Source organism: Manacus vitellinus, unplaced genomic scaffold (assembly GCF_001715985.3).
Source record: "Manacus vitellinus isolate BGI_N305 unplaced genomic scaffold, ASM171598v3 scaffold_18_pilon, whole genome shotgun sequence".
Lineage (NCBI taxonomy): Eukaryota > Metazoa > Chordata > Aves > Passeriformes > Pipridae > Manacus > Manacus vitellinus.
The window spans coordinates 731,986-752,481 of NW_021939324.1; the positions used below are offsets into that span (position 1 = coordinate 731,986).

General features: G+C 36.5%; 1 protein-coding gene across 5 annotated transcripts in view; it reads right to left on the minus strand.

Annotated features, from left to right (window-relative positions):
• CPLANE1 (ciliogenesis and planar polarity effector 1) overlaps positions 1 to 20,496 on the minus strand; it is a 55,858-nt gene that overhangs the window by 14,594 nt on the left and 20,768 nt on the right. For 2 of the 5 annotated variants that reach the window (XM_018070432.2, XM_018070430.2), the window contains 17 exons: positions 19,763 to 19,901; positions 19,244 to 19,353; positions 18,245 to 18,406; positions 17,975 to 18,083; positions 17,312 to 17,615; positions 15,916 to 16,846; positions 14,559 to 14,722; positions 13,521 to 13,657; positions 12,868 to 12,950; positions 8,734 to 8,816; positions 7,382 to 7,450; positions 5,751 to 5,943; positions 4,864 to 5,121; positions 3,945 to 4,691; positions 2,918 to 3,084; positions 1,783 to 1,912; positions 750 to 804 (listed from right to left, as the gene is read on the minus strand). In XM_018070432.2, the coding sequence (XP_017925921.1) occupies positions 750 to 804; positions 1,783 to 1,912; positions 2,918 to 3,084; positions 3,945 to 4,691; positions 4,864 to 5,121; positions 5,751 to 5,943; positions 7,382 to 7,450; positions 8,734 to 8,816; positions 12,868 to 12,950; positions 13,521 to 13,657; positions 14,559 to 14,722; positions 15,916 to 16,846; positions 17,312 to 17,615; positions 17,975 to 18,083; positions 18,245 to 18,406; positions 19,244 to 19,353; positions 19,763 to 19,901 (3,841 nt within the window). Of the gene's footprint in view, positions 1 to 749; positions 805 to 1,782; positions 1,913 to 2,917; positions 3,085 to 3,944; positions 4,692 to 4,863; positions 5,122 to 5,750; positions 5,944 to 7,381; positions 7,451 to 8,733; positions 8,817 to 12,867; positions 12,951 to 13,520; positions 13,658 to 14,558; positions 14,723 to 15,915; positions 16,847 to 17,311; positions 17,619 to 17,974; positions 18,084 to 18,244; positions 18,407 to 19,243; positions 19,354 to 19,762; positions 19,902 to 20,496 lie in introns of all 5 variants that reach the window. The other 3 variants (XM_018070431.2, XM_018070428.2, XM_018070429.2) reach the window with 2 other exon arrangements.

Below are 20,496 nucleotides of genomic sequence, written 5' to 3' on the forward strand. Positions count from 1 at the left end.
TTAGAGAATAGATTGTATTTTGTCCTCTGATAAGACTGAATATTGTGCTGAATACTAGAAAGAAGCAAATCTTTCCACAGGCATGGTCTTAATGTTGCAAGCTATAAGCATTGTAAACATTGAATCTCTTTTAAAAGAGTCTTAAGTTCTGTGTAGTTAGACTATGCAGGCAAATAAAATTGGAGTAAGATCTGTTTTGTAATAAGAAAACAATTTAATATTAAAAAGCATTGTTCACAGCATTATTTTGATAAATCACATGAACAGAAATGACCAAGAACCATAGTTAATGGAAGTAATAGTTACCATAACCATAGTTATAATGAAACCATAGTTACTGAAATTCATTCAACATACTTATGTTGTTATTTCACTAACTCAATTGTTTTTAACCATAAAAACACAAGACTATCACTCATTATGAAAAAAATTAAAATACTTCTGTAATTTTCAGAACTATTCTGAGTCTTCAGATAATTTATATAAGACCTTAAATTTGCCTGCATGTCTCTCCACACCAATCCCCTAAAAACTCACTATGCCTAAAAAAGTTTGGAAACCTGTTGTCCATCCTGAAAGGTCTGGGGAAAGATACCATAAGCCATTAAGCTGTATTGCCCACAGACTACATGATCCAAGTTTTTAACATCTTGATGACCACAGAGTTTTCATTTGAAATCTAACAAACTTATGGTCCTTGGTTTTCTGGTTATTTAAGCACTCAAAGCACTAAAAAGACTTGTACTTGCCCATTGAAACAAACAAACCATCTTGAGGGTAAGATGCCGATTCTGTTTTGTGATCCTAATATAAGGAAAAAAGGAATCATCTTTAAAAACAGTTCCAATGCAGATTAAAGGCTTTTTTGATGCTGTTTAACTATCCAATATACCTTGTGTGAGTAATAACTGGGGGAAAAAAACCATTGTAATTTTGTTTTCTTACTCCTTTTTTAAATTCTTCCGATCTATTTCAGCTCAGTGGAATTACTGGCTATGTGACAACCTCATATGTACCTCAGGGTGATCTGTAGTAACACAAATTCTTTATTCCTCTTTGAGTATATGCTATATCTGCTGTACCCTAAGTAATATCTCCCTGGTCTGGAGAGGGTCTCCAGCTGCTGTGCTGGAGTGAAGTCTCAAAAGTGTGGTATGGACCAGAAACAGAGTCTGCTGCTCTGAGTAGTGTTCCAGCTTTAAATCTGGTGGTGTTCTAGCTTGCAATCTGGTACTTGCAAGGATAATCCCCAAAAGGTATCAAAAAGGCCCTGGCAAATGAAAAGTACAAGTATATAAATCAAAACCCACCCTGATAAAGACTTTATTTTCTCAGTTTCTGGTTTGTGACAGAACTGAGATCTCATACTTCCCATTCCTACTTTTACACTGTCATCCATATAGCCCCACATGAAAAGAGTAATGCCTGGGTCATTTGTCATTTGTGAAATGACAAATGCCTGGGTCATTTGTCCTAGGCTAAATGTAATTTTTTTTTAACATTTCTGTATGTTTTTATTATAAATGTTCATACAGACTTACATCCTATCAAAACAGACAAGTTCATGTTCCAGGAAAAACAATAGCAATCTTAGAATACTTCATAAAAATAAATCTACTGTTTACAGAAAATGCAAGTCTGTGAATTAAATATATATATACCGTTTCTAGGCTAGAGCCTAAAAGTGATGTACATTATTGTTTTGGTTTATAGTTTTCCACTTCTTTCATTTCTGTTAATACTTGAATGGAAAAAAGCAAAGAAAGAAATATTATTCTATACCTCAGTCTCTGATTCGTCAACCATTTCTGTGTCACTAATAGTGATGATGGAAGCCTCTGGGCAGAAGGACACAGTTGGTTTCTTCTTCTCCTCCTTCTCTTGTAGTTGTTTCTTGTTACGCTTTTTTCTTCTGTCAACATGTTAATTACAGATAAAGAATAAGATGTGCACTGAATTAAAGATGGAAAAGATAAACAGAACTGTTGCATACAGATCAGTTCAAAGCACTATTCTTGCCGATCTGAAATCTACACAAAATTGTTGTAGCAACTCATAAAAATATTAACAATCACACTAAAATCTGTTAATTGACTAATAAGCTATTTTTACTAAATATTACAAACTACATAACAATCCACATCTATGTTTTGTGTATAATTAATAATTACTCTGCAAAATACCTGTAAAGAATCTGTGAGACAAACTTCAGTTATCACAGAAGCTTTCTAATTATTTTATAAAAAAGTTGCAATTCTTCTGCGATATGTGATAAGTAGATTATAAGACAACTAATCAGAAGAAAGCAAGTGTTCTATTCTAGAACATTCTACCAACATTCTATGAGAACTGAACAAGGATATATAAGTAGCTTAAACAAACTGTTTTAACTGCTTGTGCAATCAATTAACAACAAATAAATCAAATTTCATAAATAATAAGATACTTAACAAAGAAAATACTGCTTCAGCAGGAATTTTGCTAATTAATCACTGTCTGTATTAAAAACCAGCCTAAATATTGAACTATACCGAAAGAGTGTAACCCTCTTTTTCCTGAAGATTACTACTAACAGTGACAATATACAGCACAGACAGCAGCCTATTAAGATTCATTGTGTGTAACTGCAAAGCATTTCATAAACAGTATACAGCAAACAGTCAGGTAACAACAAGACTTTAAAACACAAATAGCAATATGGTAAGAATTCCCCCTTGACTCTTCTTCTTATCAGTCTGCTAACAGCAAAAACCCCTTCGTGCCTTAATGATATACTTCTGCTGTGTTTTTACTAACATTCAGTATTTTATTCTCAGCCAAGAGAATTACATCCAATCCCTCTGATCTCAAAGCTAGAAGGTACAAGTTACCAGCTAGTTTTTCAAAATGAAGTTCCCACTTTAAAAGTCTGGCTTGCCTTTTTCTATTTTTCTGCACATCTCTCAGTTCAAATGGTTCAACACTAGTTTTTAGTAACTGGATAGGTTCAGTTTGGTCTTGTCCATAGGAAGTGCTGAGCACAGAATTATGCTGATGGTGTTGCTCAAACGCAATGAGATCTTGAAATGGGATGAGTTTTGGTGCCTGAAAGGGTTCAGAGAGAGAGAGAGAAAAGAGAAGAAAGAGAAAGGGGAACCCATCAGATTGGATGAAAAAAGTAGGTCCAGTTTGGATCTCGGTTATACAAACAAAACTCCTGTAGCAATTTGTAAAGAAAATGGAAATGTAATATTAACAGCCTCAGGCCAGGACCTCTGCCAGTATGTACATGTGTAAATTATTTTCTTAAAGTAAACTAAAAGATGGGAATTTTCTCCACAGAACATATTTCACTAATACTTGCATTTCCTATCCATGTAGTTCAGGATGAAGGTAGGAACGGTGCAATGTAGACAAGGACTGAAGAAATACCTTTCAAGAAAAAACATTTCCACTCTTTTCAACTGGAATGTGCAAGCTTATAAGAGTGTAATAGAAACAACATTTTTCAAAACATCAAGTTCTCAGCATCCATAAGATAAGGTTTTCTTACTCAGCCTTTTAGCATCCTATTTCTGCACTACAAAAGAGGATTTATCACTGCATTCTATTTCTGTAAATAATTCTATTACCATTTCTGAAAAAAAAACAGTACTGCTCATTACCATAAAATATTATCCAATACTTTAGATAGTAAATTCTTTGCATTCATTACTAATGGTCTGAATGGTGACGAACTGTGGAACATGGAATCAATCTAACGCCATTAAAAACACTTTCAGGCTTGCAGCCTCATATTGACATGCAGATAAACTGGTACCTCTAGTTCTAGATTGCTCCTGGTAGCTGTGCTGAGCACTTGAAACTCCATAGTCTGGAAACATGAATTTATTTGTGATGAATAAGAAATTATGAAATGGCAAAACCACTACAACTTAGAAAAAAGTATTATTAAAATCCAGTACCTTCCTTTTTTGAGGTAAATTAACCTGAAGTAGTGATATTCCTGCATCCTGTAGTATTTCTCTGGAGTCAGTATCCTTTGTTGCACGTTTAACAGGTATTAAAGTAGTAGTGATTGGTTGCTTTACAGCTGGTGGAACTCTGGGTACGGCGTTAAGATGCAAGTGCAACAGTGGAATACCAGCCGGGTTCTGAGTGATCGGTGCTCTGTACATATTCACATCTGCAAGGAACTGCTGCTGAGGTGAAACTTCTTGCTGCCCTACATATTGATCAAGGTTCAGGTGTTTGGGAGGCCCCCTATGCACTCTTTCTGCCCATCTCCTCTCTTCCTCGTGCATTTGCCTTGGGATCTCAGGGTCGTATCTACTCCTGCTGAAATCTTCTTTTGCCTTACTCTTTCTTAGCGTGTATGATGACTGATGGTTCCATAAGGAATCTGATGAACTCCAAGCTGCTCGTGGTACTGGGGGTGGTCTGGCAGAAGCTGATGACATTTCTACTGGATGGAAAAATGCTGGTTTGAAATAACTTGATTCGAGCCTAAGCAAAGGAAATCCACTTGAGTAACTTGTTTTCTTTTCAATAGGAATAAACCCCACTGTTTTCTGGATGTTTGAGGAAGGAGCTAGGAGATGAAGTGGTTTAGTAGGCCCTGAAGAACGCTGATATTGGGATGGTGACATAAATCCTGTTTCCTTGCTGTTGCTTTCAAGTAGAATTAAAGAGGCATTCACATCCAGATGACTCTAAATCACAAAAGCAAACAATCCAGCATTTACATAGGAACCATGCACTAAATATGCACAAAAATAGTTTTGTCTACACCAATCACTACAAACATATTTCCTAATTCAACAGGATAGATAACATATCAGATATACTGAACTATCTTCATAAACAACACTTTGATATACATACTTCTACATGGCCACTGTTGCCTTCATCTTCTACGCTATTCCTTTGATGAAAATCAGAGCTCTTTTGACCAGGTTTTCCTTTATTTTCTGGAGAGGGCAGCTGTGTTTTTGGAGAACCATTGCCTTGGGCAGTGTGTGCATGCTGGCTCCCAGCCAGGTGAACAGATTGATGCTGCTGCAACATTTGTTGCACATTTGGTATGTTGCCAAAGGATGACTGCACCATTTGCATTAAACTCATGAAGTTGATCTGCTGTAGCTGAAAACACACAAAATTAACACTGTTAACAACTTTAACAGGAATCTTAGCAAAAATTCTATGTCTAGACTATGTTATTGCTGTTCATTATCCTGTAAAAACAGGTGTCAAAATAAACAACATCACAAAGTTTCAATTTGTATAATTGAAAATTTAATTCACATAATTGTTTATTGTACTGGACTTTCTTTTAAGATACAATAAATACCTGCGACAGTCAGGTTATGCTAAAGCAAGACAAATTCCTTCACTTTTTTGTGAAGTTTTAGTAAATGTAAGGTCACTTAAAATTGGCTCAATGTACTAATACACCTTAAATCCTAGTATAGCTGCAAAGCTGTTACAGCACCAGAATTTTTCCTTATGTATAGCACTAGAGCACACTGATTTATGTAAACTAAAATACACTCATAACTAAAATAACTTCTATTATCACATAACTCATTTTCTTGAGTCAAAACCAAGAGTTAAGTCTAAAATAACTTTTAACAGTGCTTAACATGGAACTGGAAATCTCTTTCAAAAACAACCACACACAGAGAATGCATCTAAAACAATAATTACGTCTGTTGTTTTCAATAACACAGCTTGTACTGTGAAAATTATTTTAAAAAATGAGATGCTCTCACCTGAATTAACTTAAACATTTCGTCTTGGAGCATATGCCTGACAGTTTCTGATGTGTTTGATTTCTCCTCTGGAGGGACTTCTTCCTTGACTTCTCGCTTCTTTGCACAAACAGAAGTGTGGGAGGCAACACTTGACGTAGTTGACACAACAGTATGAAAAGGCTGGCAATCACTTACAGAAATGCCTGCATTACTTCAAAAGGAAAAGAACAAAACTATGAAAAACATTCATAGTTCAAAACATCTATATAAGGTTGTCTTAAATAAATCCGGAAAAAATGTAAAGGCATCCGTTTTCTAAAAACATAATTAATTTGTAGGAACAATTTATTAATTAACACTGCAAAATCTTCACCAGAGACTATGTATGACAACTTTCCCAATGCTTCTCTAAGTTCTATATGATTTTGTACCCACAAGCATATCTGAAATATTTTCATTAGAGAAACAAGACGAAAAAAACGATTTCACAGAAAGGACAAAAAAAAAGGCCTGGTTAGTCATAAAGCCAAACCACTGATAGAAAATGAGGAAGGACTTAAAAAGCAACAATAAGATTTCAGATTAAAAAACACATTTAAAATTAAAATAACATGCCAGATAATACAATACATTAAATTTTCTCATTGAGATAATAAAATCTTTTAGTAGGTAAAGAATATCAAGTAGGTGGATTCCTCACATGAAGAAAAAAGGGTTGGGATTTCCATTAAGCTATAAAAAACCCTGAAAGACTTTACCTACATCAACATTGACTCAAAACACCAAAACACCTTTCTCTGTTTAAGAAAAATGCTGATAATGCTATGGGTACAGACAACATTTGGAGGATTTTTCACAGTTGTACAGAATGGCCTCCACGCATGTGAAGAAACAGAAGCATAAAGCAATGTCTAATGAGTAATACTGAAAAGGTTTTGGATATGTAATAAATGTGAAGTGGCATAGAAAACCTTTTGGAAGACAATTGGAATGTGCCTGAAGCATGGCCTGAAACCCCGAAAGTTTGAGTAAAGTTTTTTTAAAAGAAGTTGGCATGAAAAGCTTGAGAAGAAAAAGAGATTAGAGACATATGGAAATGGAATCCAAAGGGATGTGTAGTTCTTATCTTCCTCTAACCTGAAAAAAATCTCATAGAGGACTGCTCTAGAACTGAAGGTCTGAGACTGACTCCTGACCCCTTTTCTCAATTCCAACCTTCTCCCTGTTTACAGAAATATTATCTATATATTTATGTGAATCTATCAGATGCTGTAGGACATATACCTTTTAATAATTTAATAACAATGTAAATATAAGTTTAAAATATTATTGTTCAGGTGATTTATGTAACAATATATCTTCTATAGTAATATTGTATAATGCTTCTGTCTGGAACCAGAAAACAAAACTATTATGTCTCTTGAAATCTAGTAGCTCAAATGACATGTTTGATTCTTGTGAAGCCTGGTCAAGATGCAAGTGTTTTGATCCTCGGGGATTAGACTACAAATAGGTTTCAGGAAAAGTTACTTAGTTTGGAGGTACATTTTACTTGCAAATATTTTGTAAGCAAATGTACACATCACATTACTTCAGACTAAAAATTTAAGGGATAATGTATTTTTTATAACAGTGTAGGTTTCTCTTACCTAGGAACTTCTGCATCTTGTTTTAAAGAGAATGAATGAGAATCAGTGCTAGTAACAACCTCAGTCATACTATAAAGAAAGAAAATAATAGTATTGTAAATACCACAATAATTTGTTTTGCTGTTTATTTTCACTTTATATAACTATGTGTATATAAGTGTATGCATAACCTCTCAAAAACGTATTTTAATTAGTATGAGATGAAATACCTGAAAGCCACCTGATCAGAGCTATACTGATCTCCATGGCTTCAATTACTGCATTACACTGCAACCTGAGCTGGCAAATATTGACATTCATGCTTTGTCTTCCTAGCAATCAGAAACTGACTCAAACAAAAGCACTGAAAAGGTTCTGGCTATTCAACACAAGCAGCAGGCAAAAAAGAGGTTGATTCCAGTGGACAAAGGAACACAAAATCTAATTTAAGCAATTCTGTAAATATCACTGTAATCTGCACTTCTAAAAATAGAAAAAAAATGCCATAATAAATTCTTTTAACAGCCTCTTGCGTGCAGTTAAAACAAAAATATGTAATTTTAAAATAGCAGAGCATTCTAAGTCCTTCTGAAATTAAGCCGCTTAAAAGAAAGCTAATTGAAATATACTAAAAATAAGCTGATTCTTTTTTGTCATTAAAACAAATGAAAATATCTCAAAAGAGCGAGATTCCTTGTGGTAAACACAAGGAATGTTGTGTTTACAGAATACAGAGTTTCTTCCCTTGCAAACTTCCAGAGAAATCAAACTCAGCAGTCATCTATTCAAACAACCAGGTTTATGAATTGTTTCTTCAACTTTATACATATATTTTATTATAAACGTACAGAGATTTTAAAACATTAAATTTTAAAAAGATCTTAGTGAAGGAAATTTCTTAAGTTGTGTAAAATGCCTTCCTTCCTCTTTCAGGAGCTAACACGCTTATCATCACTTTTGTCTCACCTTTGGCTTCATCAACAACAACTTCTACGTTTTGTAACAAATTAATTGTCATAATTTCCTCGAGAGCTCTTCACCTGAATTTTGTCTGATGCTGCTCCTATTTCAGGTCTGGAACTGTGTATCTGAAAGCTTTTCAAGTTATTGTCTGTCCTTTTCTCAGACGTAAAATACACCTTCCCACAACCCACACTTCTTTCATTATATCATTACTAAAATAAAGACTCATCCACTCTGCACTTTGTATTTGTGAAATGCCTGTTTGAAACTAGGAGTTTGTTGCTATAAACAACAGCACGAACCCAGCAGACTTCAATGGATGCCATTATTAACAAAAATACCTTGGATTTTTAAGCAAAGATAAAAGGGGAATTAAAAAAACCCGAAACAAATAACAAAAAGTCTCTTACACATTCTGTTCAGCCTTTTCTTCCTTTGTTTCCTCCACATTCTGATCTTCTTGTGGACTATCTACATCTGAAATGGAGACCTCCTGGAACATAAAAAGATGCATCCAAACTTTAAATTTTTCTATTCCTTCTGCTTTAATAAAGTACTTTTTTTTTTAGCCTATGGCAAATGTACTTATGATTAATCATCCACTTGAAAAAATCAGACAAAAAGTAATCAAAATTACATACTTATCAGAGAACAGCTACAGATCAGAAATAAGGAGATATCTTGACAATTCACCTGGGTATCTTGCTTTTTAAGTCATTATTATGAGTTTTTAGTTTCAAATTCATATCCATATAGTACCCTGCATATATATTCTGCTAATCTCACCCCCCCTTGAGTAAAGATGAAAATGTGGAAACAATCCTATTATACACAAACTATCTGCAAACTAAGAAGTTGAAACAAATGCAGGATTTTACACATGCCACAGATTCACTACAGTAAAGTGCACTGCAGAATTGAAGACCACAATACATTTATTGTTTCCAATCCCATTAACAGCACTGAATCTTGAGTACTACAGGCAAGTAAACTGGTGGCATTGCAATTCACTTTTCAGCATAACAGCCCTTAGTCAATTTCGGAGACAGGATACTTATGACCAAAAACAATGCATGGAAAAAGAAGGCTCATTTACAGATCCAGACTGAGTTTTCACACAGAAGCAAAATAAACTTCTTGATCTATTTAATTTTTAATGTAATTTTATGTATATATAATTATATCTTCCATAGGTACATATATAGGTATACACACATTTAATTTTATGAAAAATTAATCCGTTTTCAAAAGTGCTCAGAGCAGATCTCACCTTACTACCCTATAATCATGACATTTATTCTTAAGCAAGGAAAAAGATTCACCAATCCTAAACATTTTAAGCCCTCAACTTCACAAATACAATGATGAATTCAGGATATTTTGAAAAGAGTATTCATAACAATTTGATGCTTCCACATAAGATCCTATCAGATCAGGAGAGAGGCTGGAGCTGAGTAAGGCAGCCCAATGTGCTCACTGAGAGCAGCAGTGAGTGGCTCTTAAGAGCAGAGTCAATTCCTTTCCCAGTCAAAGGGAAAGAATTTGAAAGGGTCAGTTGAATCTGGTGAATCAAGCAGTCAGCCTTGACTGGTGCCACAGCCAAGGATTTAGCTTCTTCAACCATAGGACTCACATTGAGAAACCTGCTCTGCTGGGGGCTGAAGGGGTCCACCTATCAAAGAAGGGGAAGAGCATCATCAGTCCTAGGCTTGGCAAGAGGGGAAGAGGGCTTTTAAACTCAAGTTGCCAGGGGAGGGGCTGTTTTATGCCAAGGCCAGTAAGAGATGCCCAGAGCCTGGAGAGGAATTGCAGGTCAACAGAGCACCTGAAGAGCAGCACAAAGGAATTACAGCTACGCCCACCACTAAGTCAGATTCATCAGTTTAAATACCCCTATGCAGACACATACAGCATGGGGAATAAATGAATTAGAGACGTGCCCGTCTGCAGGGTACGATCTTACTGGCACTATGGAGATGTGGGAGGATGGCTCTAACGACTGGAGTGTTGGAATGAACAGATACAGGCTCTTTAGAAAGCACAGGCAGAGGAGATGAGGAGGTGGTATCACCTTCTATGTCAGTGACCAGCTGGGGTGCATAGAGCTCTGCCTGGGGATGGATGAGGATTTGATCAAGAGCTCATGGCTCCGGATTACAGGGAGGACAGGGACAGGTGACATTACAGTGGGGGTCTGCCACAGGCTGCTTGACCAGGAAGATGGAGCAGATGAGGCCCACTGCATGCAGATAGGAGCAGCCTCATGTCACAAGCCCTGGTCTTCAAGGACTTTCAACCACCCTGCTATCTGTTGGAGGAACAACACACGAGGTTTTGAAATGCTTTGATGATAATTTCCTTCTCCGTATGACAGATTAGCCAACGAGAACAGGTACTATGGGGGACCTTGTTGTCAGAAATAAGGTGGGGAATGTGAAACTCAAGGGCAGCATTGGCTGCAGTGACCATTAAATAGTGGAGTTTCAGATCCTCAGGGCAGTGAGGAGAGTGCACATCAAGCTCACTGCCCTGGACTTCAGGAGAGCAGACTTTGGCCTCTTCAGTGATCTGCTTAATAGAGGTATAGTGCCCTGGAGGGAAGAGGGGCTCAAGAAAGCTGGTTAATATTCAAGAATTGCCTCCTGCAACCTCAGGAGTGATGCCTTCCAACAAAGAGGAAGCTGGGAGAAAACCCCAGGAGGCCTGCATGGATGAACAAGGTACTCCTGGATAACGTCAAACTCAGAAAAGAAACCTACAGAGGGTGGAAGCCAGGACACAGTAAGGATATCTGAGAGACTGTCAAAGCAGCCAGAGAACAGTTTAGGAAAGCTCTGATAGAATTAAATCGGCCAGGATCATCAAGGGAAACAGGAGGAAGACTAGAGAAAATGTAGGCCCTCTCCATAAGGAAATAAGAGGTCTGGTAACCTGGGACATGGAGAAGGCTGAGGTATTCGATGACTTTTTTGCCTCAGTCTTCACAGGCAAGTGTTCCAGCCCCACTGCCTGAGTCACAGAAGGAAAAGGCAGGGATGGGAGAATTAAGAACCTCCCGTTGTAGAAGACCAGGAACATTTAAGGAACCAAAAGGTGCACAAGTCCATGGGGCCTGATGGAATTGGTCGACAGGTCCTGAGAGAACTGGCAGATGAAGTGTCTAAGCCACTAATTTGAGAAGTCATGGCAGTTCAGTAAAGTTCCCACTGACTGGAAAAGAGGAAACATAACCCCCATGTTTTTAAAGAGGAAAATAAGGAAGACCTGGCGAACTCCAGGCCAGTCAGTCTCACCTCAGTACCTGTCAAGATCATGGAGCAGATCCCCCTGGAAAATGTGCTAAGGCACATGGAAAATAAGGAAGTAATGGTAACAGTCAAAGTGGCTTCACTAAGGGCAAACTGTGCCTGACAAACTTGGTGGCCTTCTATGATGGAGTTACAGTGTTGGTGGATGAGAGAAGAGCAACAGATGTCATCTACGTGGACTTCTGCAAAGCATTTGACACTGTCCTGCACAACATTCCTGCCTTTAAACTAAAGAGTTGTGGATTTGGGGGATGGACCACTTGGTGGATAAGGAAGTGGCAGGATGGCCACACTCAGAGTTGTGGTCAATGGCTCAATGTCCAAGTGGAGACCAGTGACAAGTGGTTCCTCAGGGGTCAGTACTGGGGCCAGCATTGTTTAACATCTTCGTTGGTGACATGGACAGTGGGATCAAGGGCACCCTCTACAGGTTTGCTGGTGACACCAAGCTGTGTGGTGTGGTCAGGACACTGGAGGGAAAGGATGTCATCCAGAGGGATCGTGACAGGCTTGAGAGATGGACCTGTGCAAACCTCATGAAGTTCAAAAAGTCCTGCACATGGGTTGGGGCAATCCCAAGCAAAAGTACAGGCTGGGCAAAGAATGGATTGACAGCAGCCCTGAAGAGAAGGACTTGGGGGTGATGGTTGATGAAAAGTCCAACGTGAGCTTGCAATGTGTGCCTGCAGCCCAGAAAATGAATTGTATCCTGGGCTGTATCCAAAGGAGCATGGCCAGCAGGTGGAGGGAGGTCTACTCTGTCCTCATGAGACTCACCTGGAGCATTGTGTTCAGCTCTGTGATCCCCAACATAAGAAGAACATGGACCTGCTGAAGCAGGTCCAGAGGAGGCCTCAAAGATGCTCAGGGGGCTGGAGCACCTCTTTTATAAGGAAAGGTTGAGATTTGGGTTGTTCAGCCTGGAAAAGACAAGGCTCTGGGGAGACCTTAGATCAGTCTTTCAGTACTTAAAGGAACTTACAGGAAAGCTGGAGACAAACCCTTGACAAGGGCATATAGTGACAGGAGAGGAGGGAATTACTTCAAACTGAAAAAGGATGGGTTAGTTCAGATATTAGGAAGAAATTCTGTGAGGGAAGTGAGGCACTGTAATAGGTTACTCAGAGAAGTTGTGGATCCATGAAAAGTGTTCAAGGCCATGGCAGGGCGGTTGGAATGAGATGATCTTTAAAGTCCCTTCCAATCCAAACCTTTGACGATTCTACAGTAACTTGCCTTTTCTCTAGGATGTTCTACAGGTTTGATCTTGACAGAGCTGTTGGAGCTCTTTGGAGTTTCATATGGCTCCTCAAAGAACTCTACAAAATAAACACAATTACTCTAAATCAGAAAACTACATGGGTTACAGCACTGTTATGTGATTTCTGACAGCAGGTCACATTAGTCCACTTTTTCCCTAGCGAGGAGTAAAGTGTTCAGAGAGGTCTCAGCAAATTCAAGATTTGTTTTACTACTAGTGATGATGCATGCACCTGAAGAGAGAGAAAAAAAAAAAGCAGGTTATTTAAATGGTATGAGTACGATAAACTTAAATCATGGATAGTCAGCTCTTACAATTTTCATGTTGTTTTGCACAGTTGCATGAATATTTCTGGAATAAAAGTATATGAGGGAACAGAACATGCTAATACACACTGTTTTATCTCTGTAGTAAAAAGTTACGTAAGTGAAAAACTGATCAATAAGTCTCGATAAAGCAACTGTATAAAATTAGTCATAATGTAAACTGGATAAAATATTTTCAATAGCACAATGAAAACCTATTTTCATTTTTTGATTAAACAGAGAGACATATAATCATATTCATGCAAAACTCCTACTGTTTGATACATGAGACCATAGTAAAAGGATATACCATTAAAACAAACCTTGTTGTTCCGACACCATATCTAATTCCTGCTGAACAAGCGGTTCTACTTCATTAGGATCTTCAGTCGTACATGGTACAGAATAATTTCCATGAATAATTTCCTTCTTATCAAAGTATTTTGACTTTGTAGACACTCTGGTAATTGGAATTACAAAAGGCAATTAACAACAGGTATCTAGGTATCTAGCTTAGTTCAAGTATGCTGTTTCTTTCTGATTGCAGGCTAGTGCATAATTGTAAAAATAAACACTGTTGTGATATAATCCATGTTTATATAAGTTTTCTATCTGACTTTCATTTAAACCAAGCTTAATAATTTTTTTGTATAGATGTGATATTTTAGCGTCATTAATGGTACACTCTTTCAGGTGAGCTGTTTCCAGAAAAATGTAACCAACACACATGATCTATCAAAAATGGAAGACAAGTGCTATGGCTTCAAAATCATCTAGTTAAGGTTTACATTTATCTCCCACATAGAAATTTCCTTTATAAAAAAACCCAAATTGTCAGACAAGACACACAAGATTGTCTCAAAATACTAAAGATTATTTTCAGAATACTAAAGATCTTTATCTATCTATCTATCTATCTATCTCTTCTAATACTAGACATGTATTTTTTTCTTTAGTGCAATAGAAGATGAAATGCCACAAAGGAGTTCAGGTACACGTTGTAACTCAAGGAAAACTACCTAAAGAGAGTGGAAATTATCTGAATTCTTTGAGAAAACCATGATATCCATTTCATCAGAAATCTAGAATCTATTTCCACATCACTAAGTTTATAAACAACCATGTACAAGTCACTTACTATGCAACAGCTACATTGTTTTCTACCTAGATATACATCTGCTGATGGAGAATATTCAATCTGCTTCATGCAGCTGTAAACAATAGGCACGAGTTTGACTTTGCACTCAAAATTAAACATGTATATGTAACACATAATAACAGCAGAACTCTTCATAGTGACAGGCTGCTTAGCAGAGGAATTATGACCAACTAGAGTTTTTAAGTTAAAAAAAAAAAATTACCTAAAATCAGTTCTACAAAAGTCATCGTAGGCTGGCGCATTCTGGAGACTGGCAGGAGGATTGGCCGCTGTGGAAAAGCTTTCATCTGTACTACTTTCTTTCTCTGTCCTAGACTGGGCTTCTGATAGAGATACAAATTCTTTCACATCTCGGTTATCTGGATGCTATTAAAAGAAATAATGATAATCAAAATTCACTAGTTTAAAATAAAAAAAAAAAAGATACCTGATACTATTTAAAAACCCACAGTGATTTCATATAGAACGATTATGCTTAACTCATATTTTTTTCTTTTAGAGCTGAGGAAACCTGGATTTATAGGTGCCTGTGGAACCTGAGTTTTGCACCTTTTTGCATTAAGTGAAGCAACGATGCTCTGAATTATCCAAAGGAAACATAGGAAATATTTATCAGTGTCAATTGAGTGTCAATTGTCAAAGCCACTATGTGACACTAGAATCGAAACAAGTATATACAATAAGGTTTGGCCTTCATCACATGTAATACAGATCTCTGAAATTATCACTGAAAACAGCATGAAAGGCAAAAAGCCACACATAATCTTGCAGTTAGATGCATGCACAAAATTTTGGCAGTAAGTTGTAAATAAAATACAGGTGGCACTTGTCCAAAAAACAAAAATACAAACCAAAACCAAGAAAAAAAAATATCTCTTGGTATGGGAGAAAAACCTTCTCACAAAAATCCCACAAACCTCTCCCCTCAAAACATGAATTCCGTGATTCTATGTAGAGTTAATTAAAAGAAGCTAAGTGATCCAGTTGTCCCTAAAATACAAACTAAAGCAATACTCATCAGGTTCTTCTGGCAAATCTCTTCTTTCATGTCCACACATATACTCCAACTCTATATAACAATGCTAGTCACTTTTTGCTGATCTTTAACTAGTTTAAATACTCCAGTCAAAATATATCTGCACTGTCATCAAAGACAAATGAACCTTAACTCAAGTCTTCCCAGAGAAATTTTGCTCTTTGTCTTGCTTTGCCATATTCTATCTCCAGTACTAGGTTTCTTCAAAGATGATTTCTAAAACTAGACACAATGGTCACACTTACAGGAATTTGCACAAATAATGTGCTATCTGGATAGAGGAGCTAGATTTTGAACAGGGTTTCCAAAGAGAACTTTCACCTCCAACCCAAGTATTTCTACAGACAGAATTCCAGTATTTCTGGAATGTTTCTCTCTTTTCCTAGCAACTCCTAAAGGAAAGGTTATTAATTAGTATTCCAGGTTTTATTGAAAACAGAAAAATGAGGTAAAATGTGTGATTTTCTTTACTGGCATAATTCACTCACATTTCATTGACACTTATCCCATTAATTTTTCTTACCTTATATTTTATGCTCTTTGTTTGAGATCTCTCTCTGTATAACTGTTCTAACAGCCATAGAGAAGTAAGGACAGCAGCTGCTGATGTTTTCACGTGTATCATTGGAAGAATCTCTTCTAAGGAATCTTGTTTATTGGAACCACAAAGCAGTCTTTTGTCAGACCATCTGATCATCCACTCAAGCAATTTTGCAATATTGCTCAACTTGTCCATCAATTCTATCATTAGTTCTTCTCCTGGTACAGTATCAACTACATCAACAGTTTTGTAAATGTATTTAGAAGTTGCCTGAGTTTGCAGGGTAGACGAAGTATGGCAAGGAAAGGTCTGGCTTGCTAGTGCAACAGTGACTTCTTGATTATGAGTGTGAGCTCTGTAAATCAATTTGTGTTTTAAACCAAATAATCCTTTGTTAAGTCCTTTCATTAGGTTATGCACAGAAGGTTCTTTTGTCTGTACAACGGACTGCACAACTGTTGGTTTTTCCAAAATATTTTGGGTTTTGTTATAGACAGATGTTTCAGGGTCACAAGGTGACAGGGTGACAGTATAGCAAGACCCAGCTCTAAACACACTTTGACTTCTACTTTTGCCTTGTCGACGTTTTAGTGTTGTGTGGACATCAAAAAAGAGAGAGTTCAATTCATGCTCTCGAAGAAGTCCAGAAAAACTAGTAAGAAATGGAATTCCAATGTCACTGTACTTTATCAGGTCTCTCTCAAGAACATAACTCAAAAAGAGTTCTAAAAACCTAACATATTCATCATCATCACGTTCAAATTCCCATGCACCAACTACAGGCAAATTACATTGATTATGCATGTCTCTTCTGTATACTTTGTCTTTATGTATTGTTTTCCAGTTAAGAGCTTTTATCTTGCATGTGCTATTTTTGCTACCTATTTCTCCTTTTCTCTGGTGTTCATTATTTCTGTAAGGCAATAAACATAAGAACTGTTAACACCAAAATCCATTTTAAGAAGAATTACATGAAAAAATAACTAAATGTAACATAACTTTCTTTTCTTCTTTTAGTGTTAATAAAGGGTAAACTAACAAACTTAAGTAGACATTAATACAATGTTAAGGTGGTAAATTAATCAAATGCAAAATCCATAATTTTCCACAGGGAGAAATTAGGCAGTAACATATAAGAATGTGGACATAGCTGGTAATAACTTGCACTTCAATAACATATTAGACACTTACTAACTGATATAACATTAGCAGTTTTCTGATTTGGTAAATTTGTGACTCTTTAAATCACTCGAAGTAGCAATTATCCTGTTTGGTGAAAAGATTACTTGATCAGCAGGATACAACTTATTTTTTTTCCTTCCCCCCGCCCCCACTTCTCAATTTAAACTGATATCTTCCTGCTGCAACTTCTTCCTACCTTTGAAATGAAGGCGTTCGAGCTCTTATTTCTTCAGTACACAAAGCATCAGAAAGTGTATCTACTGTGTCAGCATCAGTGTATACCTGAGGATTCCCAAGATCAGTAAGTGTGCTTGTGCTTAGACTAGTGCCTATTGAGAATCTGTCATAACAGTGTTCCTTATCATCTGCTGCTTCCTCTTCCGCTGGCTCCCAAATATTAATTTCTATAGGGCCTATGTTCCTTATTACACGTTTCAAGGCCTTCTTTCTCGCTTCTTCAGCAGCCTGAATAACAGACATAATTTCTTCATTTTCAGGACCTACTGAAAGAAAGAAAACCAATTTTTAAATTTGCAGTTTTCAATTAGTCTCTCAAACTGAGAAATGAATTAGCTTTAAATTAAAATAATAAATTATAGCCATTTAGAAATACAGAAAGAAACTAAGATAAAGTGAAGAAACACCAAAAACTTCAAAGTCATGACACACTGTAATTGGTATAGACGTATCAGAAAGAAAACACACAATTTGTCACAAAACTCAAAGTTGTCTAACTAGAAACTACAGTAATTGTTTTACATGGCGTATGAAAGAAGGTTATGTCACAATAATACCCTGTTAATAAGTAAGGCAAAAAAGAAAGTTTGTTTAATATTTCCTGAAGAAGGATGAACATTACCTTTAACAATACTGTGCCTGAGTCGCTGTTGAAGTGCATTATATTTATCTCTTAGTGGAACCCTTATATCTTCAGGATTAGGAAATGCTTTTACAAAAATCTCTGCCACCTGCACAGAAAACCACATCTTTTTCAGTAGCCAACATACAGGTAAGGTATCTTTTCCCACAGAACTTTCACCACTAGAAAACCTGACTAGTAGCTTTTCCAAGGAGAAGAAACATTTGTGATAATTTTTACTGCTTTTATTCTAGCTTTAATTTCTTCTACCTTTTTCGTTGGTGGCAATTCTCCAAGCAGACTCAAAATTACATCTTGAACTAATTCTTCAACATTCATGAACCTGCAGAAAGGAAGCATTCGACAAGCCCATCCCACTGCATTCAGACAATGCTCAACTGTGGAGGCATCATGTTCATTCCTCTTCAGATCCTAAAAAAAAAATTGCCAGAAACATTGATTTATATGGACAATATATTTCGGCAAAATTATTCATATGTTGCAAATGGTAATGTTTCTTCCCTAGCCAATAAAAAATTAAACACCTCTAACTTAACTGCCAAGCACAGAAGTGTATGATGCGAGGAGACAAATCAAGGTTGTAGTCAATCATAACGTACATTAAAAAAAAAAACGATGGGAAAAAAGAGCTTTTTTTAAACCACCTTAGGAAATAATTCCATTAACACTGCTGAAGAGTCTGTTTGCAGTCATTTAGAGTAAAACTTGAGAGTTTGACTAAACTATATGTAACAGACTAAAAATACTGAACTACCACTAAATAATTTTACTGTGATTTAAGGTGATCACAAATTCTTTCTTGGGATCAGGACAATTAAGATTATTATTCTTTTTGAAAACCACATATATTTAACACCATACTTAACGCCATTTTTGGTGTATTAAATATACATTAGTAAGGAAATACCCAAAATATCTTAACCTGATGGCAAAAAAACCCCAAAGCAGGAAGTAAATATTTAAGAAGACAACAAGTGTAATAAATATTTCTCTTGTGGCAGCATCTCTTCAATTATCTCAGTTAAATACCAAGCAAAAGCCCAACAAAAATACTGTTAGGAAGATGGAGTTCATATGGATAGCACTATTCTGCAGCATCACATACATGCTGCACCTTGTAGCACTGTGCTCATTTTGTCCTGTTAAGCAAATAGAAGTTCTCACAGAAATATACAGTAGACCTTTAGAATCCTTCTCATAGCTTCATGCAACTAAAATGTATTTTTACCGTATTACTAATATAATTACCTGCATATTGCTAATATTTTCCCTTGCAGCTTGGTACTGCCTACAGTTGTCAGACAATTTTTCACGAACATGAAACATCCAACATAATGCACATAACTCTCTGAACCCACCTACAACACAAATATGAAATATGGTGAGATGCTATTTAAATACGTTAAATAGAATAGCTTGGAATTTTTAGCTACAAGAAAGTAATTCACATTACCCTAAAAGTAGTTTTAGAAAAAAGAATTACTCATTCTTGATTTTTCAATATTGTTCTGCAGCTAGAACTCTTTAGTCCAACTTCATTTTCTCTCACACCTGTCAGGTCTGTAACATGTTCCCCCCACCCCAAATCCAGAAGAGCACATTTCAGAGTAAGAGTTTCGACAACTACCATAAAACCTGGAAAAGGAATGTCTTTCTGCACACACTGCAATATACCATTTCATGCTAATAAGAACTTATTTGCACCTGCAGATTTTCACTGGTTTTCTTTTTCTAGCTCTAAGTTATTCTATGTTATTGCATACAGACCTAAAATTTTACAGGTAATATCATCAAACTGATGGGGTTCAGAAGAGGTAGTTCCACACAAAACAGTGCAGAAATCGCAGTAACGAAGCAAAGTCTCTGGGAACGGACTCAGCAAAGGAAGAGATCCTTTCATTCGAATCTACAGACAGTAAAAATAAAGAAATAAATAAACAATCAAAATGGAAATAAAAATCAGTTGACATTTTATATGTATCACTGCTAAATGCATAGCCTCTCAGTTATTAGCAGAATAACAGTAAATTCCCTTAAGCTTGCTTTCCATTTTCTTTAAATCACTATTCTGAAAATTCTTTTACAGAAATATGTTTAGTCTGAGCTATGGCACAAAAATGCTTTTGTTTGAATAGTACTCATGATTACCATGAAACACAGGAGTAACCAAGTATAAGAACAACAAAGATCACAATCAAGAAACCAGATTAATCCAATACAGTCCACGTTGCTGTTGCCAAGGCAGACTAGTTTTCCCTCCAGTTTCAGCTGGGACATCTGATCACCTACCTGTGCCAGCATTAAGCACGTGACCATGCAATGAGCAAAGAGAAGGAATTATTTGTCAGTCATACCATTCCTGATCTGGATCACTGCATTAATGCTGGTGCAGGAGGTTGAGTCACACACATTCCCTTCTGTGGGTAAGTCAACCTTCTTTAAGTATCTGTGTAAAAATTACCTAAGAAAAACCTGACTGTACACAAAAAATTTTAACCACT